Below are 26,796 nucleotides of genomic sequence, written 5' to 3'. Positions count from 1 at the left end.
AATAGAAGTCACTAGGAGAGTAGCAAGAGACCTTTTTATTGTAATTTGATGTTAATGCTGTTGAAGATGATTTCAGGTTGCGACAGCTTGTGCGCTTGCTGCACAAAAATTGCAGCGTCCTGTAAAGATATACCTCAACCGTAAAACTGATATGATAATGACTGGAGGGAGGCATCCCATGAAAATAACTTACAGTGTAGGTTTCAGATGTGATGGTAAAGTCACTGCACTAGAGCTACGTATTTTAATAGATGCAGGGATAGATGTGGATGTAAGTCCAATACTGCCATTGAATATAATGAATTCCTTGAGGAAATATGACTGGGGTGCATTGTCATTTGATATCAAAGTGTGTAAGACAAACCTTCCAAGCAGAACATCTTTGAGGGCACCCGGTGAGGTACAAGGTTCATACATTGCTGAATCCATTATTGAGAATTTAGCATCTTCCCTGAACATGGACGTGGATGTTGTGAGAAGGATAAATCTTCATACTTACGAAAGCCTCAGAAAGTTCTATAAGCAAGATGCTGGTGAGCCTGATGAATATACTTTGCCTTTATTATGGGACAAATTGGAGATATCTGCAGATTTCAGGCGAAGGGCTGAATCGGTGAAAGAGTTTAACCTTTGTAATGTATGGCGCAAAAGGGGGATTTCTCGAGTACCCATCATCCATCTAGTTGTCCATAGGCCAACTCCAGGAAAAGTAAGCATTTTGAGTGATGGTTCGGTTGCGGTTGAGGTAGCAGGTATTGAGGTGGGGCAAGGGTTATGGACAAAGGTACAACAGATGGTTGCTTATGGTCTTGGTATGATTAAATGCGACGGAAGTGAAGATCTGCTTGAAAGAATACGGCTTCTTCAGACTGACACACTCAGTATGTCTCAAAGCAGTTACACTGCGGGTAGCACAACCTCCGAGAACTGTTGTGAAGCAGTGAGGCTTTGCTGTGGTATCTTGGTGGAGAGGCTGAAACCTACCATGAATCAGATTCTGGAGAATGCTCGATCCGTGACATGGGACATGCTCATTCAACAGGTATAAAACTTAACTACTGATAATTCTTCGTATATTAATCCAGTTGTCAAGGAAATATCTCCATATGTGAAACTGCAGGCATATGCTCAATCTGTGGACTTATCAGCTCGAACCTTTTATAAGCCAGAGTCCTCTTCTGCAGAATATCTCAACTATGGAGTTGGAGCCAGTGAGGTAAATCTCATCGCCAATATTTTCAACAATTCCCTAAGACAGAATCAGTAATCTTCGTATATAAATGCAAAAATGTGCAGGTGGAGGTAGACCTTGTGACAGGTAGAACAGAAATTATAAGATCAGATATTATCTACGACTGTGGAAAAAGCCTTAATCCTGCTGTTGATTTAGGACAGGTAAGCATGAGTTTTGTTTGCATTGTGGATGTGCACTTAATGTTATATAACTGGTTGTTTAATTGGCCTTTCTGTTTGTTTTGCTTTGAGAAGATCGAAGGAGCGTTTGTTCAAGGAATAGGGTTTTTCATGTATGAGGAGTATACAACAGATGAAAACGGACTTGTGAATGAAGAAGGCACATGGGACTACAAAATCCCGACGATAGACACAATTCCTAAACAATTCAACGTTCAGATTCTTAACAGTGGTCATCACAAGAATCGCATTCTCTCCTCGAAAGGTTTTTTAGCTAAAGAATCAATGAGATTCATCTCTCTCTTCTTAATATTGGTTGTTGCTGAAACTGCCTTCTTCTTCTTTTGATGCAGCTTCAGGTGAGCCTCCGTTGCTTGTGGCGGCTTCTGTGCACTGTGCAACAAGATCAGCCATTAGAGAAGCTCGGAAACAGTACCTTTCATGGAACTGCAGTGATGGTGATCATCGTAGAGACATATCTGATATTGGTTTTGAGTTGCCGGTGCCAGCGATTATGCCAGTAGTGAAGCAGCTTTGTGGCCTTGAAAGCGTAGAGAAGTACTTAGAATGGAAAACATATCCTTAAAATAACAGAGTATCACTGAAGAATGGGGTTTCCTTTTATCTACAGTAACCAATATTTGAATCTCTAAATTAACACAGCAAACGCAAGTCACGTATAAATTGTTTATGCCGTCAGAAAAAAAAAATTATACGTATATATATGATTGTTGTAACGGTAACTTTTTATCACCGCTGTGATCAAATTCCCTTTTTTCTAATATATATTTTGTTCTGAGTGATTTCCTTTTTTATTATTTGTTTGACAAACCTAATCTTTCCTTTTTTTTCGTGGTGGCAACCTTTCTATATAAACAATCTCTCAGCTCTTTGAGAAATCATAATTCTTCGAGAGCCAATAAAAAAAAAACCTAATTTGTTCTGCTTTTTCTTTTTTAGTCTCTGTTTCATCAAGAGCAAGCAATGATAATGTCTTACAGAGAGGACTCACCGTCACCGATCTCGATGACCATCTGTACCAACGCCGTGGGAACTATTACTCGTCTTTTGATCGCTCGCACCGCACGATCAAAGATCTCGCCACCATTCTTGTTCCGTTTCTCTGTTTTTATCATGGAGGATCTCATCGAGGTGGCGACGCAAACCATGGATGCATCATGCATGCATCAATCATCATACGCGCCACCGTTGTAACGAGAGCCAGGTTTCCTTCTGAAACGATTCGTCACTATTCCTATTTAATCTCGCTACTTTTACAATTTAACCCTAACTTCTTGCTTTGCCTACTGAATTTTGGTTTTATAAAGGCAATTAAATAGTAGTTGCAATTAATCAGATGAACTTAGGCTGGCTCTTGTAGTTTTACGATATTAACCTGACCTAGTGACCTATAACTATATATATTTTTAATCTTTGTGTCTTGGTTAACCTTTAGTTTTCTTGTTTACTGTAGGTTCCCATCTTGATTCGCCAAGTCTATGGGTGCAGCGCATTACTGTTTGGTTTCGTGGAAAAGACAAGGTAATGAATTCTTTTCTATGTTTTTCTTTTACAAATTTAATAAGCCTATATAGATAATAATACTGATTTGGTGGTAAAATGTTTTTTACATTTGATTTTCGAATCTCGGATTTAAAACTTAATTTCAAAATATATATATATGTGTTTTCAATAAGTAGTTTTTATTTAAATATACAACATATTTGTATTGAAAATAAAAACGAAAGTGTTAAATTTGCATATTGTGGAAACAAACCGGGCTTAACATCCCATCCTTAGGATTTTCTTTAGTCTGTTAGAGGTGTTATAAGTTCAATATGTTTTCACATAATGTGAATTTAACATTTAAGTTTCGATTTTCAAAATTAATAATATGTAAACCTCTTTTATATAACTAAAGTTTTTAACTATATATAAAATATTTGTATTTGAAAATAAAAAAACAAAATGTTAAATTTTCATATTGTAAAAACAAACCGGACTTTGACACCCCGTCTTTAGGATTTTCCTTTGGTCCGTTAAAGGTGTTATAAGTTCAATATATTTTCACATGTGAAATTAACATTTAAGCTTTGATTTTCGGATTTACAACTAATATATAAACCGTTTTTATTTAACTATACAAATATTCCAATTTTTTTAAAAATGATAAATTTCAAGATTGTGAAAACAAATTTATCTCATCCATATGATTTCTTTTAGTCCATTAGAAGTGTTATAAGTACAATCCATTTTTCACAACTTCAACACTGAAGTTTTGAATTTTGGATATACAACTAAAAGATAAACAGATTTTATTTAATAATAGTTTATATAATATGATTTAACTATGCAATATAATTTCATTTCTAATGAACGAATTGCCTTGTACAATTATCAAATAGATTAACACGGGATAATTTAAGTTCATATTAACGAATAACGAGTGTCCCTATTGTACACACTCCACGTCATTTTGATAATAAGTAATAATAACCTAATCTTCCATCCCACGCTGTTGTGTTTTTGTACTTTATAGCTTTGGTAGGCATATCTAAGACTAGTATATGTATCGTTGATACTCTTCGTAGATTATATTAAAAAAAACGACTAGTCGACTACTCATATATCAAATAAGAAAGAAAAAACACTAGAGATGGAGAAAAGAATTGTACAAACAAACAAATAGAATTAAACCAAACCAAACTAAACCTAAATGTCTAAACATGGACCAAAAAAATCAAAACATGTTTAAAGAAGTCGGCTAAGATATTATTTGAACTATCGTAGATGATATTTATATATCCAATTCCAAATAGAAAGTAATTTACCAAACAATAATAATAAAATTGTAAGCCACATAATTCATGTAAAATTTCCCTTGAAAGTGTGGTCGTCACTCGTTACCGACGCACCGATCTTAGTAGGGGCAACCAGAAAGTCCAGAAAAACAAAATTGCATGCACGTGATCAATTCATGGGTCGACCTGATAAATTAAAATTAGAAAATTTTATTTACTACTAATTCTTTTTGTGAGAGAGAATTTATAACAAACTTTAGTGACAAGTCACCATCAGAATCAGATGACTCATCGTTTCCAATTTCCTAGGATATTGTATTTTCCAATGGATCCCTTGAAATTAAATTAATAATAATCTGTAAAGCCTTTATAACCGTTGGTTAAATCACATTAAAAACTCATAACCTTGATTAATTAGTGGAAGACAACCTCTGTACTTAAAAAACTTTTTTGAGTTTTGTCTTCCTCTTATCACTCTCTCTTTGCTACACGCTTCTAGATCTCTCTTCCTTCAAAATATCTTTTGTTCCTTAATTTTTGATTTGTTTTTCGATATTGAGAGAAATGAGAAAATCCAATTTCGTCTCATTCATCCCTCGAATCAACGATGCTTAGGGGTTTGCCCCAAAAATTATATAAACACAATCGTCGATACATACAAAGCTTGTGACTTTAATTCTTGTAACAAGTAAAGCTTCTTCCTTTCTCCTCCTCCTCCTCCTCCTCTGTTTTTAATCTCTCTGGAGCAAAGGAAGGAATCATGATAAATCCATTGTTATCAATAATCCAAAACTCCCCAACCAAGTTCTTGAAACCACCACTTTCTTTCGTTAGCAGGCAACAACAAGAACAGAGGCAGAGGAAGAACAATAATACCCTTTTCACGGTGGATACCAAACCAAGAAGAGCGACGACATTCGCGTGTCTCTCCATAAGCAGAAGAAGAAACAACGATGGTGGTGTGTCTGAATCTGGAGAAACGGCGGCGAGGTTTGAACAAGTGGGTGGTAAAAAAGCAATCTCGATTTTGTGTGGGTTAGGTTATTGGGTACAAGGGTCAAGATGTTTCCCATGGCTTGCACTTAACTTCCATATGGTTCACACCCTCGCACTCCAACCATCCACGCTTCAGCTTGTGCAATACTCTTGCCTTCTTCCCATGGTCGCTAAACCTCTCTACGGTGTTCTCTCAGATGTTCTTTACATCGGAAGTGGTCGTAGAGTTCCTTACATCGCCATTGGAGGTTAGTTTTTCCAAAGTCTCCCTCTCTTGCTGTGTCTTGAAATCATCTGTCTCTCTGTCTTTGTCTGTTGTTGCAAACATGAGATTATAGGCAATTGAAAAAACTTGCTACTGATTGTAGCGACTCTACTCTCTTTCAATATGTGCTAAAATCTTGAATGTGCCAGCTTTTCTACAGGTCTTAGCATGGGGTTCAATGGGAATATTCCAAGGAGCTAGAGAAGTCCTTCCTTCTCTCATTGCGTTTGTCCTGCTAAGTAACCTTGGAGCATCCATCACCGAGGTTGCAAAAGACGCTCTTGTTGCGGAATATGGTCTGAGATACCGAATCAACGGTCTCCAGTCTTATGCGCTCATGGCTTCAGCAGCTGGTGGAGTCCTTGGAAACTTACTTGGAGGATATCTCTTACTCACAGCACCTCCTAAGTTCTCCTTTCTTGTTTTCAGTGGTTTGTTGGCTCTGCAGCTCGTTGTTTCTTTATCTTCCAAAGAAGAATCTTTCGACTTACCACGGATAGTAGAGACAAGCTCGGTTTTAGACAGTGTCAAGAAACAGTTATCAAATCTGACGCAAGCAATTCAGGCGGATGAGATCTCTCAGCCTTTGATTTGGGCAGCAGTATCCATTGCCATGGTCCCTCTTCTCTCAGGTTCAGTCTTCTGTTACCAAACTCAAGTTCTAAATCTAGAGCCTTCGGTTATAGGATCGTCGAAAGTTATTGGACAGTTGATGCTTCTTGGTCTAACCGTGGTCTATGATCGCTACTTGAAGACACTTCCCATGAGACCACTGATCCATATCATCCAACTCTCGTACGGTTTGTCCATTCTCCTCGACTTCATCTTGGTGAAGCAAATAAATCTACGGTTGGGAATCTCCAACGAGGTTTATGTGCTGTGTTTTTCCAGCTTGGCAGAGATCCTAGCACAGTTCAAGATCCTTCCCTTTGCAGTCAGATTAGCCAGTATGTGTCCACGAGGGTGTGAAGGATCAGTCACATCATTCCTTGCTTCAGCTCTGTGTCTATCACAGATAGTTAGCGCATTCCTAGGCGTGGGATTGGCTAATCTGATTGGTATAACATCAAGTAACTACTCAAACCTGTCTTCAGGGATTCTTATACAGTCCCTAGCAGCTTTGATACCTTTGTGCTTCCTACACTTTGTCCCAATGTCGGAACCTGTGATTGAGAAAGAAGGCAAGAGAGGTATAAGTAAAAGAAGCAGGAGAAACAGACGTGTTGGCAGAGTAGTAGATAAAGAAATCGTTGCGTATCGACGGGAAAGAGAATCAGAAGAAACACAAAGATAGCGTTAAGTATAGTTTTTTTTTGGACAAAGCGTGAAGTATAGTAAACTAAAAACTACGAATTAGAATAGTGAAACCACGACTGTGACCAAGAAGCTTTTACTGTCGTGTTGGTCATGTATATTTTTGTTTATATATACTGAGGTTTTCCTTTTTTTCTTCTCTGTTTCTTGCGGCTGTTCTGCCAATATAACAAGATTATTATCATTGTTTCATGAATTTCATCTGAATTTGGATGCACAGTGTCTTATTCGTGGAAAAAAAGATAGCTTCTTTGGCTGACTCCGTAGAGACCATCCTATTCTAAGATGCCGAAACATATACTGTTCTTGGATCCTACGTTGAGGTGGATGGATATCAAAGATTCAGTGGTCCATATCTCTCCACAACCATTCCCTAATACTTAACATCGAAGAAATAGTCTTCTCTTAGGCATTCTATCAAACACTTGTCGGGCTTTCACGCAACTTTCCGCAGTCGCTGTAAAACTGTTGGGAACGAAACTAAAATTGAATACTTTTACCATGAATCAACCTTAGCGCAATTATATGATGCCGTCGACACCTAGTAACCATCTGGCGAAACGGAGCAGCTGCACCTATGCCTTGACAAAACGCTGTCTCGATTGGAAGTTATAAAATTACATAAAAGAACCCCGACATTTATTATGTTTTACATATTAGCCCCACAGTTCGGTTACGGTTAAGAGTGGACATCAACCAAACCAAACTCAACCCGGACCAAAATTGATTAAAAATTCTTGAAACAGACAATGAATTACAAATCTGTCCAAAAATAGCGTAGCGATCACTTCATTTGAACGTTCTCTTTTTACTTTTGTTCAAACCAATTCAATTTTTTCTCTTATTGCAATGGGCGTCAAACACAAAACCATAACTTAAACAAAAAGACCACAGAAGGTTTCTTCCGTTCGTCAGATGGATAGAATTACATTATTACATAAAACTTCGAAAACCACAACTAATTTATCTATCATAGGGGTACTTAATTACTATCCAAAAGTCAAACACGATATTAAACACACAAACTTAAAATTAAAGGGCCATAGTAGTTCCAACACCAGCCTTGTGCTCGCCAGCAGTGTGTGGTACATGACCATGACCTTGGCCTGTAGCATAATCTTGGTCTCTGTAGCCGGGACCATATTTGCTGCTAAGTGAACCGGCATGGATCAACATGAGGTAGAGCAGTTGGGTGAACGTCAAGATTATAATGAAGGCTTCAATCATCTTCAATCTCCATCCTCTCCACCCTCCTATGTTTATTTGCTTGCATGCCAACCTTCATCAATATAATATCCGTTAAACTACATATTTATCAAACACTGTCACACACACTTGCATCCAAAATAACTACTGTATATATCCTGAATATAATACTTGTCAAAAAAAAATTATACCTAGCTCATTTACACCATATTTCCGAAATTTTTATTTTAATAAAACAAACTGCAAGAATATATCATCAAATAATAGATTTGTATTACCCCATGGCTAGAGCTGTGACGGCCCATGCAACGATGGAAGTAGACCCGGCAGCGGCGAGACTATCGTTTCTCCAAAACCTAATATGATTAGCTCCGGCCAACTTCGATGTTATCCCTATCACTGCCGCCAATATGGAAAACGTCAAGAAGAGCGGCGTTGCTCCGTTGCCTCCAAAACCTATTACATTTTCAATATTAGAATAATTAGTAACTCAAATAGGTCAGATTAGGTATAGCTCATTTATCTAGAGAAAGAAAGCAAAACAAAAACTTTACTTGGGTGGTGGGTTTGGCCGTTGATGTATCTATTGATACACCAACTTGCAAAACCAAGCACAATCAGGTACATAACCAGATTCAAGAACAGCAATGGTGCTGCTATGTTTCTTCCCACTGTCGTCGCCATGAATATCCTCTTAATTAACGCCTTTGCTACTCGAAACCTTTCTTCTCTCTGATGATCCAACAACAAAGCTAGCTAGCTAACGTCTTCGGTGATGATGATCTGTAATGGAAGAGAGATGGGGACATAGTTATATATACACCGAGCTTAGGTGTTATTTGGCAAAGGAACACGTGCCATGCGAGATAGACCTTTGTGTTTAGCTGCTAACAGGTGGTGAGACACGTGTCGTGGCGTTTCTCCAAAGTGTTGGATATAGCCAGTGTTGTCATCGAGCTCGAATCTCCAAACTGCTTTCTTTTATATTATCCCCTTGTTATGTTTTTATCATATTAAATGTTCCAAGTTACCATATATTGGGGTTATTTATTTATAATAACCCACCTGGAAAGAATTAACATTTATATATACATAGCCATATGCTGGGAGAAATATTTTATTTATTTAATTTAAATATGTAAATACAATACTGAAATTTTGCGTGTATGAAACAATGTTAACAAGTTATTTGAAGGACGACAAAAGAAGAAGAAAAAAAAAGATTCGATTAAGGATTTAGAAAATAAAGAGGAAAAATTACCACCGACTATATATATATTGGTTGTTTTTCTTTCTTTTATCTCTCAATCACGAAGGTGTCGATTTCGATTTTTCAAGAGTTATTCATTCGATTGCATGCGGCCCGACGGCTCTTCGTGGGCCTGTTGGGTTTGGGCCCAAACACTAAATAACCGCATCTCCCTCCAAACATGTTCGTCACTGGCTGTTTTACATTTTTTTTTTTTGTTTCCGCTAAAAGTAGAGGGATCAAATATAACAATTAACAAACATGAAGCAGATTGAATAGACAGAATGAAAGTTATGATAAAAGATGATAGAGGCCACAATGGTGAAGATTGTGGAGATGCTTAAGCACCAGACTATATAACTAAGTTGCTAACGGTATTGGGTCAATTGAACAAAATTCAGTTGCGTTCACATTTCACAAGATACACGAGATCCTTTCCTTTCTTTTTCTTTCTTCCTGTGTTTTGACAGGTTTTTGTTCTATGTATATTAAGGCTTACATGATTTTTTTTCATGAGACATAATGTTTTTTTTAATCATTTTATATAGCAGCCAGATGATAATCTGAGGATTAATGACTTATATAAAGTAGTTATGATTATGTTTTGATGGACGAAGCTCCTCCGGTTTTCTCAAGATCCCGTTGCCTTGCTCGTTCCATTTTCCGCTTTCGCCATTCTTCCAATGCTGTGCAGATTGTAAATTCATTTGTTATACAGATCAAAACCTTCATCTTGTTTGTCATCTTAAAGTTCAAAACATAGACAAGTAGATATGTTGTTATATCGTTACCTTTCAAGCTTGATGCATCGTTTAGCGCACGGAAGTCCTTGAGGCGTTTAGAGAGATCAACAGCTGTAGTCTGCTTCACATCTTTCTGCTGCTCGGTTTCTTGTCCCCCGGATGCCTCCTGTTCTATTTCTCGGACCTATACATTCAAAGACCATAGAGCCAAAATCTTTAATCTTTCGAAAGCATATGTGACTTGCAAAACTGTAATGCAATGAGAAGAATTGGCTACCAAATGTAAAGTGTGCACTTACTCTTTTGATGAGCTCTAAAGGTTGCATCTTTAGCCTAATCTCTTCAGCTTCCTTGATGTACCGAAGCTGAGCTGCACTTATCCAAAGGGTATATGAGTTATGTATGGTGAAAGAACAAACTTTTTTAAGTACCCAAAAATAAGACAAAGCTATTGAGTAATGTAGAAACATCAACAATCTCTCAAAGTTCTTTCACCCCTACAAGGTTTTAGAATGTGACTCTTTTAACAACTTTGATGCCAACAGCTTCTTCAAGTGTAGAAGATTAAAATCCAAGTGATATAAACGAATTCGGGAATTGAAGTGATTCAGAAGTGTAAATCACTAAATTCTAAGGAGAGGATCCAGATATCTAAAGAACCATTCAACAAGATTAAATCCTTTTTTGTTGTTATGAACAGATCTGAGAAATACACATGACAAGATGATCCATCAAGCACCAAACTTTGATCGTAATCCAGAGAAGTTACGCAAAATCAGGACATACCCACAAGGAATTATATGACAAGAGTTACAGAGAGAGAGAGAGAGAGAGAGAGAGAGGGGAATAGCAAGAGAAACCTGAAACGATCCGGCGAGAGGAAGAAGAAGAAGAAGAGGAGGAGGAAGTGAAAAATCCCTGAAGGAGGAAGAGGAAGATGAGAACGTTGACGACAGTGAGAGCAATTGTGGCGTTCTTGAACGAGAACCTCATACGCCAATGATTGTGATGATGATGATCCATTTTCCAAATTCCAAAAAAAAACAAATCTAAATTCTTTTCTTTAGGAATTTTTGTGAAGAAACATGAATCTTCTTCTTCTTCTTCTTCTTCTTCTTTCTACAGAGTTTACATACAGGTCTTTTTGACTTTAGTTCTTATCTGGTTGGACTCCTTTTAAGTCTAACTTGCTTTTTGGGCAAAAGACTCTAACTTGTTAAAGTATCTTGTATTTTTGTTTTAAGGTAAACAATTTAATAACTTGTCAAATATTTTGATTTGGTGGAAATGAATCAAAATATTTCTTATTTTCTTTGCCACCCACAATTAACTTTAATTATAAATAAATACAAAATTGGTCAACAATTAAAACGAATTATATCAGATTAAATAATTTTTGTAAAGTTTTAAATAAGTTTGGTAGTAGTTCTAAATTTGCTGTAATTTCATCAACAAAAAAAAAAATCAAAATTACAGCAAAAACAAAAAATACAAACGGAAAGAATCATAAATTATAATCTGATGGTCATATAAACATCTTCCAGTTGATCAAAAACAACAAAATGTATATCTTCTTTGACCTCTGTTTCTTCCAAACGTTTTGAGTTCTGACTTAAAGTTAATGAAACACACAAAAAGACAGTAGACAACATGAAGGTAAGTGATATCCATTCCTTAAAATCAGCAACACCCAAAGAGAAACATAAATCTTATCACATTTAGATAGCTTCAACTATATATACACAATATGAAAGAAACAAGAGCACTCTGTGAGGAGAACAGAGAAAACTGATACACACAGCGAAAGAAGAAACAAAGAACTACGAATTGAATGAACCTAACGAATAACCATATCCCAAAACCCGGATTAAAATCTTGTGCTCGCTTTTATCCATTCTCCGGTATACTTTCTTCAAAAAAAGTATTGAGTAAAACTTGCAAAACTTAGACAAAAAAAAACCATAAAACAATGCCAGCTTTGGTAGGGAAAGCTAAACAGGGTGTCTCTCCTTCTGTTCTTGATGTCTTGGTGCTGCATTAAAAATGTTTCAATCGTTTTTGTTTTTATGAATCAAGATGACGAGATAGATGAGAGAAATCAAGAATCAAGAAGATGGTATTTTAAAAACTTACCAAGTCCATTAGCTTCTGAGGTTCCCATGATCCGCAGCCTTTTCACCGAGTTGATAAACATTCTAAACAAAAAAAAGGGAGAATAATGAGATTAGATCTTTATAAAGACTAATCAGGCTTTGAATTGTCGAAACAACACAGCTCATTTTTTCTATATTTACCTCCACGGAACATCGCCCACAAGCATCCAATCTCCTTCCTTATCTTCATAAGTAAGTACAAAGTCTGAAGATCCATCTAAAAGCCTTAGAGGTTTAGCATTTTCTCGACAAGTTGTACCTGATGGTTTTTAAACAGAAAATATCAGTCAAGCTCCATATACAATAATCGAATAGATATATTATAAGATCACTTGACAAGAATACTAACCTGTCATTCCGAAGAACATTTCCTCAAGCGTCTGAGCCAAGTTTTCGTAAGACGAATGAGATCTCATATCCACTTTTCTGCCTATACCAACACCATCCATATTCACCTTAACAAACCCTAAACCCTGAACTTTCCCATTCACCTTCACTGACACATCTTTGAGCTCATCATTCTTCACCACTTTCTTCTTCCCATCTTCTTCTTCGGATTTTGCCGCCTTCGTAGCTTGGTTATTAACCAAACTGTTCATCCTGTGTGACCCAATTGGTGGCCATCCCACCACTTGACTGCCACAACAAATCAAGATTCCCACTTCAATTACTCTCGGAATTCAGATGTAAATCAATTAAACAAAACATTCCTATGAACCAAGTATTAGCATATGCATGACTCCATAGCGTAATCTATAGCACATGACAAGCTAAAAGCTCACCAATGGCGTTTCTTCTCTCAAGCTCTCTCATTCAGGGTAAAGTAGAACAGAAGCTAACTTTAACATTCACATCAAAAGATTTGAGCTTTCTTGATAAAAAAGATTAAAGAAGGAACCTTGAACGAGGAGGAGAAGCTCCTTGGTGAGAGGAGGAAGAGTCAGCAGCGCGTTTAGAGCCAACAGAAGGAAAATCCTTAGCCGTAAGAATCCTACCACGCTCTCTCCACGCGCCACCCCCGAGGCTGAGCCCTAATCCCAATTCCAGCTGCTCACTCTCAGCCGGAACATTATTACTCTTCTTCCCCAACTCCAATTCTGACCCACCACGCATGTCAACAAGAAACCGTAGAATCCAAACGATACCAAAAGTGAGAGTCTTTCAAAGAACCCGAGAAAAGAAGCTTGAGAGAATGAGGACACAGAGAGAATGGAGACAAAAGAAGAGCACGAGGCTATTTAGGGTTTCAGAGAGAGACAGAGAGGATGATTTGGGGGTGGAGACTGGAGAGAGTGATGAGGAATTTGGGGACCCCATATGTCTTGTAATGGCCATACCATAATCCCCTTTTTTTTTTTTTTCCCAATCCAAAAAAGTCTTCTCTTTTTTCTTATAAATAAAACTTTTTCTTCCCGACATTATCAAACCTGTCGTGCTCTCTCGTTGCGTTATCGTTGTGTTTGGTTCGAGCAGCAAGAGAAAAAGAGAGTCCCAAGTAACTTGTTTACAGTTGTCTTTGTGTGTGTGTGCAAGGATTTTGCTTTTCCTATACTGTACGGAGTAGTGTTTTTGTCTTGGTGTAAAGAGGCTATATTGTAATGCTTTCGGATGAAGAGTCGTTGTTTTAAATATCGATTCTTTTTGGGAGTAAAGGACTAATCAAGAATCTAGAGAAACTTATGCATTATAATATTTAATTAGGGGCATTAATGATGATCATGCAATTGCATATATCGACCATTTGATTATCTTTCTTTTCTAATAACTAAGATAATCATAATAGTATATGTTAAACGTACCATCTAATTTTAGTTGACAAACAAAAAAATACACCTAGTTCATTCTTATTATTATATATATATATATATATATATTTTTTACTTTTTCCTTAGACCATGATTGTTGTCGAACAAAATGAGTAATATATATAGAGAGAAAGAGAGATTGGTGGGAAAAGATACATAATTATAAAATCGTGGTGATGAGATATTCATCATGATGTTTGATGATCCGTTGAAAACTTTTGCAGGCGCAATTGCTTTTGTGGAAATTACACTTTTGATCAAAATCATTATCAAGGATCGGAGTACGTTAATATCATGCTCTAACTGATGGATTTGATAGAAACTTAAATCGATTCTGAGTTAAATGAAACAAATAAAACAACCGGTTGTATCTTATATGAACCAAATATATCTACATTAAAGTATCCGGATTTGTAGTTAGTTTTATTGTTTATTGTAGATAACAATACCATCGGCTACAAGCCTACAACAACACCAAGACTCTCACTCACTCTCTCAAGAAGCATCAGCTAAGTTGACTCCTGTTTCGGTTTTAGGCTTCAGAATCTGTATTCCACAAATGTATCTGTTATGTTTTAATATTAGTTCAAATAAAAGGATAGGCGAAATTATAACAATTTTTTATTGAATAAAATTATACAAATCATAAAATATTAACTATGCACTTACTTCTATTCTTATAACTGTAAGCCCAAATTTATAAAAGGTTTATGTGGCTTAAATTAATGGGTTAAACTTATAAATTCAAGTATATTTTTTAATTAGAAATGTGAATCCTTTTTGTTTTTCTTTTTAATGTAAAGCTAGGATTTAGGTAGTATTAAATTTTAATTGGGAACAAAATTACATTTACAAAAAAAAAAAAATGGGTGATTGAATTTTTGTTGGGTTTTGACGTTTAACCCTTCTCGGTACACAAGTTGTTTTCCTTCGTCAAAACATTTTATATTTTTAAAATCCCCTTTATAATAAAACAGAAGTACACAACATTGTTTTGTAAACTATATAATTTTAATAAGTTGGTTACAAATAGGTTATACATTAATGATAGATTAATTAGTTACAAATATGTTATACCGAAAATCTTAAAGAGAATATTATAAAGAATCATATCATCTAACTTACTATATTAATTTCTTTTATTAAATTATTCATCAAATAAAATCTTTTGATATCTAACTTAACATATTAATTTGTTAACTATCATTATACTTCACCTTTCATTTTTATATATGAGTCTTTTATGTGAAAAAAAAAATTATCATATTATTTATTATAATTAAAAAATAGTTTTATTTCTGGATATACCATAAGTTGAATTTTTAAAAACAAATAGAAATTGTTCAATCTATAAAATATTCAAGTTTTAGTAATATTATTCTTTAAATATAGTATCTATTGAATTAAAAAATTTACTGAGTAACCGGTCAAAATTTGAATATTTAAATTCAAATTTACAAAATTATGTCTTATAATAACATTCAAGTCATGATGTAGAATATACATTGTTGAAATAACTTCACATATATAACCTAATACAACATATTAAAATTTTATTTTAAAATATACAAAATTTTGTATAAAATAAAATTTAACGAGTGTTATAGGACGAATAATTATCTAGAATCATTAACAATATAAAACTTACAAAATAGGTGTTTTTTTCAAGCCATCATATTTGCATAAGATTTTATTATATAATGTTTTATCCAAAAAAACTTTTAAAAACAATCACATAAATTATATTTTATATAAAAATTATAATATAAATAAAATGAATTTCAACCCGTGTTCTAGCACGGATCTTAATCTAGTAAACATAGGAAAAAAAACACACACGCAAAGATAAAATGTTTACTATATAGTCATTGTTGATATATTCATCCACTAAAAAAAAAAAAAAAAAGAATCCGTCCAAATATGAATTTAATATAAAACCAGTAAAATTAAAAAATTACACAAAGCTCAGATCATCAGCAGAATACGTGCGATGCATGCGCCCGGCTCCACCTTTCTTAGTTGACCCATCATAGTCGACAGGTCCACCACCACCGCAAACAAAACTGCATTCCACACCACAAATCTTACTAAAACATGAAAAAGGCCCATTACCTCCGTCAGTGTGACGGCGGTTATGTTTTTTTACTGCTGGAGTTTTCCGCCTTGAACTCATTCCTCCACCGGCGGTTGCAGCGGGGACGCTCGCACCATCATAATCACTGCTGCTTATTTGGCTTGATCCAATGTCATATAATGGTGGAAGCTCCATCCGCCATCTATCGAGCTTGGAACGTAATCCTTCAATGCTAGATTCGTCGATACTCCATTCGCTGAGTATTGAGCTCTCTGTTTCGTGCGACCTATTGTTTGCCAATTTCTCAGCCACTTCTGATGGCGATGGACCTAACTCTGATTCAGTTAATATTCTTCTTCCGGCAAAGTTTCTCATTGGTGTACCAAAATCATGATGAGTTTTCATCGGTGTAGCCATGTAGTTTGATCGCATTGGTGTAGATCCGATAATGTTTGACCTCATTGGAGTTGATCCAGCCATGTTTAACCTCATGGGAGTTCGCATTGTAGTTGATCCAACCATGTTGGGATGCATTGGTGACATTGCGATGATGTTGGATCGCATCGGAGTTGATCCAACTCCATTAGGTCGCATCGGAGTGGATGCGATGATGTTTGATCTCAATGGCGTTCCATGCCTTGATAAGTACGGAGAACTTTGACCACGATCGTACTCCTTCACCGATCTTTGTTTCTCATACATTGTCTTGTTTTTTGGTGTTTTACGTGATTGATGGTTTGAACCATAAGGCATGACTTTTTGTCTGTCCCTTCTTGGTGCCTCCACATGGTATTTCTCCATCGGTGATGGATCTATGAGGTCCGATTCGATCGAATCATACCTCTTCTTTGGAATCTTAGGATTTTTGTTAGAAGTAGAATATCCATTCAATTTTTTATCATCAGAATTTGTAGTGGCGGGTGAAGTTTCAGATTCACTGCTCACCAATGCGCTTGCTGGTTGTCTATTAGCCAAACGGCTTCGTTCAGCTCTACTGAGAAGATCTGAAACTACCATGGAACTTGAATCACTTTTAGTACGACGGAGTTCAGGCCTTGAGATTACAGACTGAAACTGTCTCGAAGAAGGAGATTGTGGATTCTTTGAGCTCCCTTTATTGCTGTTTAAATGCAAATGTTGTAGATGATGATCCTCTTCTCCAAGCAAATCTCTGTATCCCACAGCAGAAGAATCCATATGCGTATAAAGCGGCATACTTCGCATTGAACCGTCAAGCAATCCAACACCAATGTTCAAAATCCCTTGAGGTCGGCCTGAAGTACGACGAACCTGAAGTGCAACAAATCTCATTCCTGGAGGTGGGGTGCGACGGTACTCATTGTTGCTGGTTCGATATCCAGGACGACGATTAGGAGGAATGAGATTGCTAATGAGGACACGAACTGTACCTACGTGAACATCTCGAAACCAATGCAATGCGTAGATCTCGATAACAACGGCGGATGTGTCGGCGTATAAAAACTCCTCGTTGACTCTAAACACAAATTTATCGTTCCAAGTTGGGTTTGTTCCACCGTTGTAATCAACGCGGGTGGTGAGTTTGCGTTCAGAGTGAACCCAAGCCACCGCGTAAGTTTTCGTCTTGCGGGCCACGGGAGCCAAGTCTTGTGCTGAGATTATGTTCAACTCTAGCAATTGAAACGATGGGAACATCATTGACATTGTGGATCAATAAATTAATTTTACATCAATATATATTTGTTGGATTCGATCATGTGGAGAATTGCGAGAGAGAGATGAAAAAATAAGATCTCTCTCGCAATTCTCAATTCACGATTCTGGAATGTTGATGATGAATGAAGAAGAGGTAGACTTTTTTGATTGGTATTGGTAATTTTTCAAAAAGTGGGAGAAAGGTAATAATAATCATTATGCTAAAATTGGTTTTTACGTATGTGAGGAAGACAACGTGTTTATTAGGAGTAATATGGTGTTTATCAGCTAAAGTTTACTATTTATGGAGACATTCGTGAGGTATCAATCAAGTTGGCATTGACGATAAAGTCAATTCTGTTACACCATGCAATTTGAATAAGAATTCATTCTGTAAATTAAACATGTAGTTCAATCTAAAAGTAGTTAATGATCTTTTATAATGACCGTATGTTTCACTTACTTCTCCAAATATAACTTCTAACAGGATAAACTCTCTCCATATACAAAAAATAAGTTTGTTTTCTAGTGTCTAGTCCAAAATGAACCGTTTGGAAAAGAAAAAGAAGTGAACCTAAATTAAACTGATTACTACTACTTTTTGTGGCTGGCCTTGGGGAAAAAAGAAGAACATGTTACACATCCTTGTCACATTTATAATGGGCTTCTTTTTTTTATTTGAATGAACCAATGAATTGGAGACAATGTGTCCTCTTTTGTCTATTAATGACTTTGCGGGGTCTAGACTCAACAAGTCTAATAAGTTCATGTGTGTGGACCTAATTGTTCGCCCATAAGAAAGGTCAAACTCAAAAACTAAGGATAATCCCTTCTTTCTTTATATTTAATCACGAGACACCTAACTTCTTTTCTCCTTCTAAATCGAAACCCAAACTAATTTTTTGAAAAATATAAATTGAAAAGTTTTGCTTTTGGAGTGATGGATGAAATAGATAAAAAGTAAAGTTCAACTGAGAACTTGTAAACAAGATAAGACTATAAGGGTCGGTTCACGGAGGTTTTGCTGTTTCCCCAGGAAATCTAAAAGTTTGAACCCCACTTATCCTGTTTCTGGGTTCACCACTTTTATTACATCCGAGTCGTCGTCGTTGTCGTTGTTGTGTTGGGGTCCTCCGAGGAATCTTTTATGTGAACAACGACGATTGAACCAAAACGTGGCTTAAAAAGTAGAAGACTTTGCAACGGATTTAGAAAGAAAAGACCCAAAAGGAAGATGCTGAAGAGTGAGGCATCTCTCTCGAGTTACTGCGATCCCGTTACTGTAGTAATCGATGAGAATCTGGAGAGAACTGTTACGATTGGTGATTCCATTGACGGCGGCGAGTTCAGTTTTGCGAAACTCAAGGAAGAAGAAGAAGAAGAAGACTGTGGTGAAGGTGATGAAGAGGTTGTTATTAAGAAGCTAGGGGTTGGTGACAGAGATGAACAAGGTTATGGGATTGAAAGACCACCAAGTCCTTCTATGCATTTAGCTGCAGGGTTAGGGATCGATAAGTTTGATTTGTATGTTGATGAGATCAAATTTGATTTGCCCGGTTTTGCTGATGAGAATTGTGGTGATTACTACAAAGGCATGCTCGAGGAGTATCCATTGCATCCTTTGCTTCTCAATAACTATGCCAACTTCTTGGAGGTATCGATTGAGTTTTTAAACTCATAATGAACTCTGTTTTGAACCTAGTTTCTATTAATGTCTTGTTATGTGATGGCAGTATAAAGGAGATCTTAGTGGAGCAGAAGAGTATTATCATAAATGTACTGTAGTTGAGCCTTGTGATGGATTTGCTTTAGCAAACTATGGTAGATTAGTAATGAAGCTTCACAAAGATGAAGCTAAAGCCATGAGCTACTTTGAACGCGCTGTTCAAGCATCCCCTGAGGATAGGTCTGTTACATCGTTCTTTGCTAATACCATTGGTGATTCTGTGATGGTAATTTACCTGATTATACGTAATTTTCCTTTTCAGTAATGTTCTTGGGGCATATGCTAGTTTCCTCTGGGAGATAAATGATGATGAGGAGGAGGACTCTCTAACCGGACAAGGAAAAGAAGAAGTTGAGGTGGGTTTTGTTTTGTCACCTTTTAAATCTCACTTTGAATCTTGTAGTAGTTATTTTCGCTCAAAGTAGACAGTTGTTACTTGGTGATGAACTCAAGTTTGTATTCTGCCTGGTGTTATTATTGTTAATAGGCTTTTTCGATTCAAGTCTCTGATGTTGAGTTTTGTTCTATTGTCCCCGGAAAGAAAAAGCCTGATGCAGCGGAAAAAAGCAGCTCAAGCTTGTCAAAGACAGAAGATGGAGAAACGCTCTGCAGATACGCGAAAGCGTTCTGGACTATTAATGGTGACCATGAGAAGGCATTGGTCTATTTCGAGAAGGCCGTTGAAGCCTCTCCGAATGACAGGTATCTCTCTCTTACACAATATTTCTTTTGTTTTTTTCACATTTGAAAAAACTGAAATATGATCATCATCTTCTGCTGTTTTGGCCAGCATTATTCTTGGAGAGTATGCTCGGTTCCTATGGGAAATCGAAGAATGACCATCAAGAAGAGGAAGAAGATGTCTATAGCTGAGGAGAAGATCGAAGGTTGATAAGCTTTTCTTCTTCATGGAAACCGCTTGTTGTATTGTAAGCTTTAAAAGCTTCGCTCATGTCCGTTATATGTTGTTGTATATTCAATTCAGAAACGAGAGAATCTCGTTAAAAACCATTTTTATGTCTTTTGCAGATTCGAATGTTTTTTACAGGATCAAACTTAATGTTCCAACTATGTAATATAAATGCTTACTGATTCACTCGGACCACGTTATCTAAAACAGTTTTATGGTTGGAATTTCTTAATCAAAGAGACTGATACTAATCAACTTTCTCTTCCAGGTAAATGACATTATAGTAGTAGTTGGAATAAACGGTTTAGTGTAATTGATTGAGAAAAAAACAAAGTTCTCTTTTTCACATTTTTGGAAGTAATTTTTGAACATTCCACTAATGGTCCTTCCCATCTACCACAAAAATTTCCTACCTCCCAAGAATATGAACTAACAAAATTAAAATTAAAATATAATAACAATTTTCATAAAACTAAAAAAGTTTGGACTTAGGAATTAATAGCCTCTTAGGAAAAAAGAAAAATTAAACTTGTGGCTGCTTCTCTCTCTTTTGAGGGATTGGACTCCTTTTGTTCTCTTCCTCCCCATCTTTCAATAGTCTGCCAAAAAAACTATCATTATTATGATAAATTCCAATAGTATTATTAACTTTATACTAATAAATATTCTACATCACATGTGCATGTGTTTTTTATGTATGTATGTATGTCATATACCTTTTTTACATATGCCTTATATACTACATGTATATGTAATATTATTATAAAGGTATGATGGCTAATGCAGTGTGTATAGAATAGGTGAAGAAGAAATGGTACCGTCATGTTTCTTCCTCATCAAGTTTTTGGCAAAAAGCAAACAAATGACAAGAAAGCCAACACCAGCTGCTCCTCCTACTATTATTGCCACCGTCTTCCCTGTTGCTCCTGTCCACATTTTCAATATTTTATCAATATCAAATGCACTCAAACAATGTTCATGTATGTACGTAACCATCAATAATATCAACAAAATATGCACATCTCTGTTTTTCCCTAAGTACTTTTGAAGAAAATACTAAGTGGTAGACCATTTTTAATAAATTAAGACATCTCTTATGGGTACAAACGTATTTAATGAAAGCATAATAAATAAAGTATTACTAATTAATTGAACAAACCTATAGGGAATATTGAAAACTCCAAGGTGTATAACATATCTGTTACCAATTTATTTAAAGAAAAAGTACACTTTTCTTTTCTTTCTAAGAAATCCTTGAGACTAAAAATGGAAGAACCAAGTCCCACAATCAAAATCTTCAAATTAAAGTGAATATTAGTTTAAATCGGAAAATGTTCAAATTTGAGAAAAAGATTGATTCTTTGAAAATGACTTCTTTTTGTTTTTTATTGGGTAAATCAAGATTCTGATGGACCCAGAAATCAAGAACACTAACCTGTAGAAGACGAAGAATCTGAATTTGAAGAACCAGAGCTGGAGGAAGAAGAAGAAGACGAAGAAGAAGAAGAAGATCTTCTAGGGACACCATTAGGGTAATAGCTATAAGCGATGAAGCACTTGTGTAGATAAATTTGACCGGAGATTGCGCTTCCACATTCCACCTGAGCTTTCTCGAGTGCGTTCTTGACGCATCCGCTGCAATCAGTGTCTCCCACATCTCCTTCGCATTGTCCTAAAACGTAGACAGATTCGTAAGTCGTTGCGTAGAACCCGTGGCCGGAGACGACGCCGTTTTGCATCACCCCAAACGCCGTGTCCCTTCTCTCTGCGAACCCTGTTCCGGCGATGTTGCTCTTCCCACATGTCTTGAACAGCATCTCCATCCCTGCGAGAAAATTAAACCGGAAATTTCGGTGTAAGAACAACCAAACCGGTCTTAGTCTGTTTATAGACAAAATCTAAAATTGAAAACTTTCTAATTCACTTCTGACCGAACTGAACCAATTCGATTCTAACCAAACCGGGACAAATCTCTCTCTGAACTGAAACTAAAATTGAACTGATTATATGTAACCAGACCAGAGGAAGCTTGCTTAATCGAACCGGTAATTCGATTACTCAAGAGGCGGTTTAATGGTTAGTCCGGTTCGATTGAAGCCAGCGAAGAAGAGAAGGGGTAACCTGAAATTTGAGAAAAGCCAGCGACTTCATAGAGAAGATAACAGCCGGAGAGCTGAACTCTAGAGGCAATGGTTTTGCCACAGAGCTTGTCGGAGAGAACAGGAAGACGACTGACACAGTTGTAACAGTCATGATTGCTTAAATCTCCTCTACACTGGAACAGACCAGTGATTGTGGTAGTGCTTGTTCCTGTTGTGGTCTTGTAGAATCTGGTTTTAGTTGACTGAGATACAAGTGAGCCGAACATAGCAGAGAGTGCTTGTGAGTATAAACCAGATGGATCTGAGAATTCCTGTTTTGCACATCCTTTGTAGATTAAGGTTGTGTATTCCGTTGTTGCAGATTCTACTACGACGACATTGAGATCTGGAAGCAGCAGACACATCATCAAGATGGTGCTGATGGATGAGATTGAAAGACCCATGTTTGTGTGTTGTGTGGACTCTTTTGGTTTCTTTCTTTTCTTCTTTTTGCTTTGGGGGGGGGNTTTTACTTAGGTGGGGGGAGTGTTTCTTGAAAGCAAGATTGTTGGAAAAATCAAACCATTGGCTTTCTCATTTTGTAGAGATGTATGAAAGATCGAATCTTTGTGGGATTTTTTTGGTTTTATGGGTTTTTGAGTTTATGTAATTGGTTGCTTGGTGGCTCAGTAAAGCTTTTATGTTTTTTGTTTCTGTCTTCTAGGTTTCTGGGTTCTTGTTTTTTTGGCTTTGCCTTTGGATGACCACTCTTTCTCTCTCTCTCTAAGACATGTGAGGGGATATTAGAAGAGAGAGAAAGAGTGAGTGAGAGAGTCTCATTACCTTTTAACGCTTCTGAGCCATTCAGTTCTGAAACTGTACAAATGTTTGATTTACTGCAGCAAACAAAATTAATAATTTATTGATTGAAAGCTTTAGAAATGTGTTTATTTATTTGCTTTAGCCTCCTTTTTACCACATACTAGTGGCCTTTGAATCTAATTCAAAGTAAGTTTATCTCTAATCTAATCTAAGTGTCATTTCTCATTGACTTACTTTGTGTTACAGTATGGTTTAGTGGTTGTTGTGTTACTTTGGAAATTGGGTAAAGAAAGATACAAACTTTTCTTTCACTTGATAGCTGCTGATACCAAAACATGTTTACGAAATTTAACTAATAACGGAATTAGAAAAGATGGTCCATAAATGGAAAACTAAAAAGGCCAGAGAGAGAAAGAGTTGGAGGAAGTGAAAAGGAATCTAAGATTGGTGTGGGGAATGGGAAGATTGTGAAGTGTGTTTTTTGACCAGAGAGTACAGTCAAAATCTCTGTCTATCTCAGGGTTTTCTAGTTTCTATGACCACCAATCACTTTCTTTTGTCTTCATTTCATTGTCTTACGAAGTGTTTAACTCTTACCGGTTTAGGTCCAACAGATTTACTCTTACCGCGTATACCGGTTTAGGTCCAACAGATTTACTCTTACCGCGTATAGTGTGAGCAGGTAACTTTCTCTGATTACTGTTTTGATTAACCAACCACAAACCTTATTAACCAAATTAAACCCTATTAAACCGGATTATTAACCGATTACAATCCGATTACATAAATAAACCTAACTTTAACCTAAAAATCAAAAAATCTCCAAATCAATTTTTCCCTTTTTCTCTCTCGACGAACCCTAAGATTTTTTTGTGATTTCTTCTTCTCGATTCTTCTCTCTTGGTGCTTGCGATGACGTTAATTCCCGTTACTACTCCGCCTATTGGAGTAGATTTCGACGAAGAAGCTGCGGATCGAGATGAATTTCATATGGACAAGTTGGCAACAGATTTTACGGAGACGGAGGAATTGATTCGCCATAACGTGTACCCAGAAAGCGACGATGAGGCTGAGGAAAGTGTTCGTAGTGATGCTGCGAGAAGGGGGTGTGGAATCGTTCGTGGTGATGGTTCGATGTACAAAAGGAGCCTCTACAATGGAATCACTTTTAAAGAGTGTGTTCTCGACTATGCACTGGCAAGCAGATGTAACCTGAAGCAATACAGGTATGATAGGGATAGAATCGGTTTTAAGTGTGTTGGTGCTAAGGGGAAATGCATGTGGAAAGTGTATGCCGCATCTCTTCACAATGACTCGATGTGGAGGATTACACTCTACATGAACAAGCATATTTGTGTACCTAATGGAGAGTGTGAAATGTTTAAGGTCCAAGTCATAGCTAGGTTATTTCTTGATAAGATTAGAGAAGAACCAGAATATTACATGCCTTTGAAGATGGAGCAGACAATAATGGAGAAGTGGAAGATATCAGTTACTAGGGGTCAATGTCAAGCTGCTAGGAGAAAGGATTTGGGATGGATAGAGCTTGAATATGACACTCAGTTTGAACGGCTCAGAGACTATGGGGCTGAGATATTGGAAGCAAATCAAGGTTCTGTTGTAGAGATTGATACGGTGAAGAACGATGCTGGACAAGATGTGTTTAAGCGATTCTATGTTTGCTTTGATGTTCTTAGAAGAACATGGAAAAAATCATGCAGACCACTAATAGGAGTTGATGGTTGTTTCTTGAAAGAAAAGATCAAGGGACAGTTGCTGGTTGCTTTAGGGAGAGATGCTGATAATGCTATTTACCCAATAGCTTGGTGTGTTGTTCAAGTTGAGAACACGGATAATTGGTCATGGTTTGTGAATAGGCTGAAGATTGACTTGGAATTAGGTGATGGGGATGGTTACATTATGGTGTCTGATCGACAAAAGGTATGTGTGGTTGGATATGTTTTATGTTTTGATTAAGAGTGGATCAGATTCTAATCATGTTTTCTTTGTTTCAGGGGTTGATTAAGGCGGTTGAGTTAGAGTTACCAAAGATTGAGCATCGAAAATGTGTTAGGCACATTTATGGCAATCTAAAGAAGAATCATTTGAATAAGAAGCGGCTGAAGAAACTCTTCTGGGATCTAGCTTGGTGCTACAACAGTAAAGATTACGAAGAGAGCTTGGAGAGGATCCATGCATATGATAGTAAATTATTTGAAGATGTGATGAAGACTAAACCAAAGACTTGGTGTAGGGCATTCCACAAGATTGACAGCTATTGTGAGGATGTTGAAAAAAACTCTATCGAGTCCTTCAATAATACAATCAACAAGGCAAGAGAAACCATTTGTGGCCATGTTGGAAGCTGTACGAAGGCTTGCCATGGTTCGGATTGCTAAACGGTCTGAACTATCTCATTCACACGAAGGTTAGCAACACTACATTTCTACCATCTTTCATTTATATGTACTGAATTCAACAATTTAATATGTTTCATTTATTTTTCAGGGATATGCACTTCATATGTGAAACGTTTCTTGGCTGAAGAGCATAAGGCAGCTTCTCAGTGCTTTGTATATCCCAGCACAAATGGAGCTTATGAAGTGTACCTGGGATATGACAAACACATAGTTTGTTTGAATGAAAGAACTTGTACCTGCATGAAGTTTCAGATATGTGGAATCCCCTGCGAGCATGCTTATGAACTGATAATGAAGAAGACATTGGAAGCTGAAGACTACGTGTGTCAATGGTTCCGAACTTTCAAGTGGAGGGAGAATTACACGGATGGGATTGTTCCACAAAGAGGTCCACGCTATTGGCCTTGCACTGGAGGAGAAACTGTCTGCCCACCACCAAGGCCGAATGATGAAAAGGTAGACAAGAAGAGGAAGAAGGGTGCTCATAAGTCACCTACCAAGAAGCAACCAAAACAAAAGAAAAGAATCATGCATTGTGGGATATGTGGTGCAGCTGACCATAACTGTAAGTACCACGAGAAGACCAAAAAGAAGAATACTACACACGTTAGTCTTCATTCATTAAATTGATTCTAATGTGATGGCTGGTTCTTTGTTTCATTAAATTGATTCTAATATTTGTTTAAATTTGTAGGATGGAACTCAAGTGGAATCTTCTCAAGGTTGTATGACTCAAGAGAAGTAATGTGGGATGGAGGAAGTAATGTGGGATGGAGAAGCTTGGATTAGCACAAGTAGGACTTTTTTTTTTTGGTATTTTGACCTGTTTCGGAACATATGTTGTTCTGTCTTAGTGTGGTCTATGTCTCTTTACAACCATTTTAACATCTCTTTTAAAAAAAAAACATTATGTCTCATAAAATCCAACATAGAAAACAACTTACAATGTCATCATATTAGCTTAACTAGACCACAAATGATCAAACAACCAACTACTAAAACAATTATCATCCTATTCATCCTGGTTTTGAATTCAACTTTTACATCTTCAATCCTCTCAAATATCTCTTTCTCAAGCTCCATTTTCATCTTCTTCTCAAGCTCCATTTGCATCTTCTTCTCAACCTTCATTGTCTTTGATAAG

The 26,796-nt window shown here is 36.7% G+C and overlaps 9 protein-coding genes across 12 annotated transcripts in view; 4 read left to right on the top strand and 5 right to left on the bottom strand.

Moving 5' to 3' along the window:
* The window catches only part of LOC104738981 (benzaldehyde dehydrogenase (NAD(+))), a 7,876-nt gene extending 5,660 nt beyond the window's left edge, over positions 1 to 2,216 (top strand). Inside the window, exons 7-11 of the mRNA XM_010459209.2 lie at positions 77 to 1,042; positions 1,121 to 1,216; positions 1,297 to 1,395; positions 1,489 to 1,678; positions 1,767 to 2,216. Of these exons, the coding sequence (XP_010457511.1) occupies positions 77 to 1,042; positions 1,121 to 1,216; positions 1,297 to 1,395; positions 1,489 to 1,678; positions 1,767 to 1,999 (1,584 nt within the window). The 3' untranslated portion in view covers positions 2,000 to 2,216. The remainder of the gene's footprint in view (positions 1 to 76; positions 1,043 to 1,120; positions 1,217 to 1,296; positions 1,396 to 1,488; positions 1,679 to 1,766) is intronic.
* LOC104738980 (probable folate-biopterin transporter 8, chloroplastic) lies at positions 4,697 to 6,996 on the top strand. Of its 2 annotated transcripts, none has more exons than XM_010459207.2 (2): positions 4,697 to 5,458; positions 5,625 to 6,990. In XM_010459207.2, exons 1-2 carry the CDS (start codon positions 4,975 to 4,977, stop codon positions 6,767 to 6,769), a joined length of 1,629 nt encoding a protein of 542 aa, XP_010457509.1. In that variant the 5' UTR covers positions 4,697 to 4,974; the 3' UTR covers positions 6,770 to 6,990. The 2 variants fall into 2 exon arrangements, with proteins under 2 accessions (XP_010457509.1, XP_019090850.1); XM_019235305.1 differs by having other exon boundaries at positions 5,217 to 5,458; positions 5,636 to 6,996.
* On the bottom strand, positions 7,646 to 8,799 carry LOC104738979. Its single transcript, XM_010459205.2, has 3 exons — positions 8,550 to 8,799; positions 8,274 to 8,451; positions 7,646 to 8,068 (listed from the first exon to the last, which is right to left on the bottom strand). Exons 1-3 carry the CDS (start codon positions 8,677 to 8,679, stop codon positions 7,822 to 7,824), a joined length of 555 nt encoding a protein of 184 aa, XP_010457507.1. The 5' UTR covers positions 8,680 to 8,799; the 3' UTR covers positions 7,646 to 7,821.
* Positions 9,631 to 11,195, bottom strand: LOC104762365. The gene is made up of 4 exons (XM_010459204.2): positions 10,848 to 11,195; positions 10,287 to 10,357; positions 10,036 to 10,171; positions 9,631 to 9,930 (listed from the first exon to the last, which is right to left on the bottom strand). The coding sequence occupies exons 1-4, from the start codon at positions 11,008 to 11,010 to the stop codon at positions 9,842 to 9,844; spliced, it is 459 nt and encodes a 152-aa protein (XP_010457506.1). The 5' UTR covers positions 11,011 to 11,195; the 3' UTR covers positions 9,631 to 9,841.
* LOC104738977 (auxin-responsive protein IAA12) lies at positions 11,635 to 13,473 on the bottom strand. The gene is made up of 5 exons (XM_010459203.2): positions 13,039 to 13,473; positions 12,490 to 12,776; positions 12,282 to 12,399; positions 12,121 to 12,182; positions 11,635 to 12,019 (listed from the first exon to the last, which is right to left on the bottom strand). The coding sequence occupies exons 1-5, from the start codon at positions 13,251 to 13,253 to the stop codon at positions 11,979 to 11,981; spliced, it is 723 nt and encodes a 240-aa protein (XP_010457505.1). The 5' UTR covers positions 13,254 to 13,473; the 3' UTR covers positions 11,635 to 11,978.
* LOC104738975 lies at positions 15,771 to 17,853 on the bottom strand. Its single transcript, XM_010459202.1, has one exon. The coding sequence runs from the start codon at positions 17,700 to 17,702 to the stop codon at positions 15,900 to 15,902; it is 1,803 nt and encodes a 600-aa protein (XP_010457504.1). The 5' UTR covers positions 17,703 to 17,853; the 3' UTR covers positions 15,771 to 15,899.
* LOC104738974 lies at positions 18,724 to 20,521 on the top strand. 3 transcript variants are annotated; one of them, XM_010459199.2, is made up of 5 exons: positions 18,724 to 19,347; positions 19,427 to 19,599; positions 19,682 to 19,775; positions 19,907 to 20,121; positions 20,210 to 20,521. In XM_010459199.2, the coding sequence occupies exons 1-5, from the start codon at positions 18,928 to 18,930 to the stop codon at positions 20,256 to 20,258; spliced, it is 951 nt and encodes a 316-aa protein (XP_010457501.1). In that variant the 5' UTR covers positions 18,724 to 18,927; the 3' UTR covers positions 20,259 to 20,521. The 3 variants fall into 3 exon arrangements, with proteins under 3 accessions (XP_010457501.1, XP_010457503.1, XP_010457502.1); XM_010459201.2 differs by having other exon boundaries at positions 18,726 to 19,347; positions 19,967 to 20,121; XM_010459200.1 differs by having other exon boundaries at positions 18,727 to 19,347; positions 19,961 to 20,121.
* Positions 20,633 to 22,925, bottom strand: LOC104738973 (cysteine-rich repeat secretory protein 3-like). Its single transcript, XM_010459198.1, has 4 exons — positions 22,451 to 22,925; positions 21,765 to 22,154; positions 21,148 to 21,255; positions 20,633 to 20,928 (listed from the first exon to the last, which is right to left on the bottom strand). Exons 1-4 carry the CDS (start codon positions 22,872 to 22,874, stop codon positions 20,921 to 20,923), a joined length of 930 nt encoding a protein of 309 aa, XP_010457500.1. The 5' UTR covers positions 22,875 to 22,925; the 3' UTR covers positions 20,633 to 20,920.
* Positions 24,145 to 26,397, top strand: LOC104743142. The gene is made up of 5 exons (XM_010464255.1): positions 24,145 to 25,173; positions 25,248 to 25,392; positions 25,487 to 25,660; positions 25,741 to 26,258; positions 26,347 to 26,397. Exons 1-5 carry the CDS (start codon positions 24,145 to 24,147, stop codon positions 26,395 to 26,397), a joined length of 1,917 nt encoding a protein of 638 aa, XP_010462557.1.

Source organism: Camelina sativa, chromosome 14, assembly GCF_000633955.1.
Source record: "Camelina sativa cultivar DH55 chromosome 14, Cs, whole genome shotgun sequence".
In the NCBI taxonomy this organism is placed as follows: Eukaryota; Viridiplantae; Streptophyta; class Magnoliopsida; order Brassicales; family Brassicaceae; genus Camelina; species Camelina sativa.
The sequence above is the reverse complement of the archived record's forward strand: the minus strand, read 5'-3'. Positions and strand labels throughout refer to the sequence as shown.

Coding starts and splice junctions, on each gene's coding strand:
- LOC104738980 (XM_010459207.2), top strand. CDS start 4,975: ATGATAAATCCATTGTTATCAATAATCCAAAACTCCCCAACCAAGTTC. Junction 5,459..5,624: donor TCCTTACATCGCCATTGGAG/GTTAGTTTTTCC, acceptor TGAATGTGCCAG/CTTTTCTACAGGTCTTAGCA.
- LOC104738979 (XM_010459205.2), bottom strand. CDS start 8,679: ATGGCGACGACAGTGGGAAGAAACATAGCAGCACCATTGCTGTTCTTG. Junction 8,452..8,549: donor CGGCCAAACCCACCACCCAA/GTAAAGTTTTTG, acceptor AAAATGTAATAG/GTTTTGGAGGCAACGGAGCA. Junction 8,069..8,273: donor GTCACAGCTCTAGCCATGGG/GTAATACAAATC, acceptor ATATTGATGAAG/GTTGGCATGCAAGCAAATAA.
- LOC104762365 (XM_010459204.2), bottom strand. CDS start 11,010: ATGGATCATCATCATCACAATCATTGGCGTATGAGGTTCTCGTTCAAG. Junction 10,172..10,286: donor CTTTAGAGCTCATCAAAAGA/GTAAGTGCACAC, acceptor TTGAATGTATAG/GTCCGAGAAATAGAACAGGA. Junction 9,931..10,035: donor CGATGCATCAAGCTTGAAAG/GTAACGATATAA, acceptor CAATCTGCACAG/CATTGGAAGAATGGCGAAAG.
- LOC104738977 (XM_010459203.2), bottom strand. CDS start 13,253: ATGCGTGGTGGGTCAGAATTGGAGTTGGGGAAGAAGAGTAATAATGTT. Junction 12,777..13,038: donor GCTTCTCCTCCTCGTTCAAG/GTTCCTTCTTTA, acceptor TTGTTGTGGCAG/TCAAGTGGTGGGATGGCCAC. Junction 12,183..12,281: donor GTGGGCGATGTTCCGTGGAG/GTAAATATAGAA, acceptor TTTTTTGTTTAG/AATGTTTATCAACTCGGTGA.
- LOC104738975 (XM_010459202.1), bottom strand. CDS start 17,702: ATGTCAATGATGTTCCCATCGTTTCAATTGCTAGAGTTGAACATAATC.
- LOC104738974 (XM_010459199.2), top strand. CDS start 18,928: ATGCTGAAGAGTGAGGCATCTCTCTCGAGTTACTGCGATCCCGTTACT. Junction 19,348..19,426: donor ACTATGCCAACTTCTTGGAG/GTATCGATTGAG, acceptor ATGTGATGGCAG/TATAAAGGAGATCTTAGTGG. Junction 20,122..20,209: donor GAAGCCTCTCCGAATGACAG/GTATCTCTCTCT, acceptor TGTTTTGGCCAG/CATTATTCTTGGAGAGTATG.
- LOC104738973 (XM_010459198.1), bottom strand. CDS start 22,874: ATGGGTCTTTCAATCTCATCCATCAGCACCATCTTGATGATGTGTCTG. Junction 22,155..22,450: donor TGGCTTTTCTCAAATTTCAG/GTTACCCCTTCT, acceptor ATTTTCTCGCAG/GGATGGAGATGCTGTTCAAG. Junction 21,256..21,764: donor AGATTCTTCGTCTTCTACAG/GTTAGTGTTCTT, acceptor AAATGTGGACAG/GAGCAACAGGGAAGACGGTG.
- LOC104743142 (XM_010464255.1), top strand. CDS start 24,145: ATGACGTTAATTCCCGTTACTACTCCGCCTATTGGAGTAGATTTCGAC. Junction 25,174..25,247: donor TGGTGTCTGATCGACAAAAG/GTATGTGTGGTT, acceptor TCTTTGTTTCAG/GGGTTGATTAAGGCGGTTGA. Junction 25,661..25,740: donor ACTATCTCATTCACACGAAG/GTTAGCAACACT, acceptor TTTATTTTTCAG/GGATATGCACTTCATATGTG.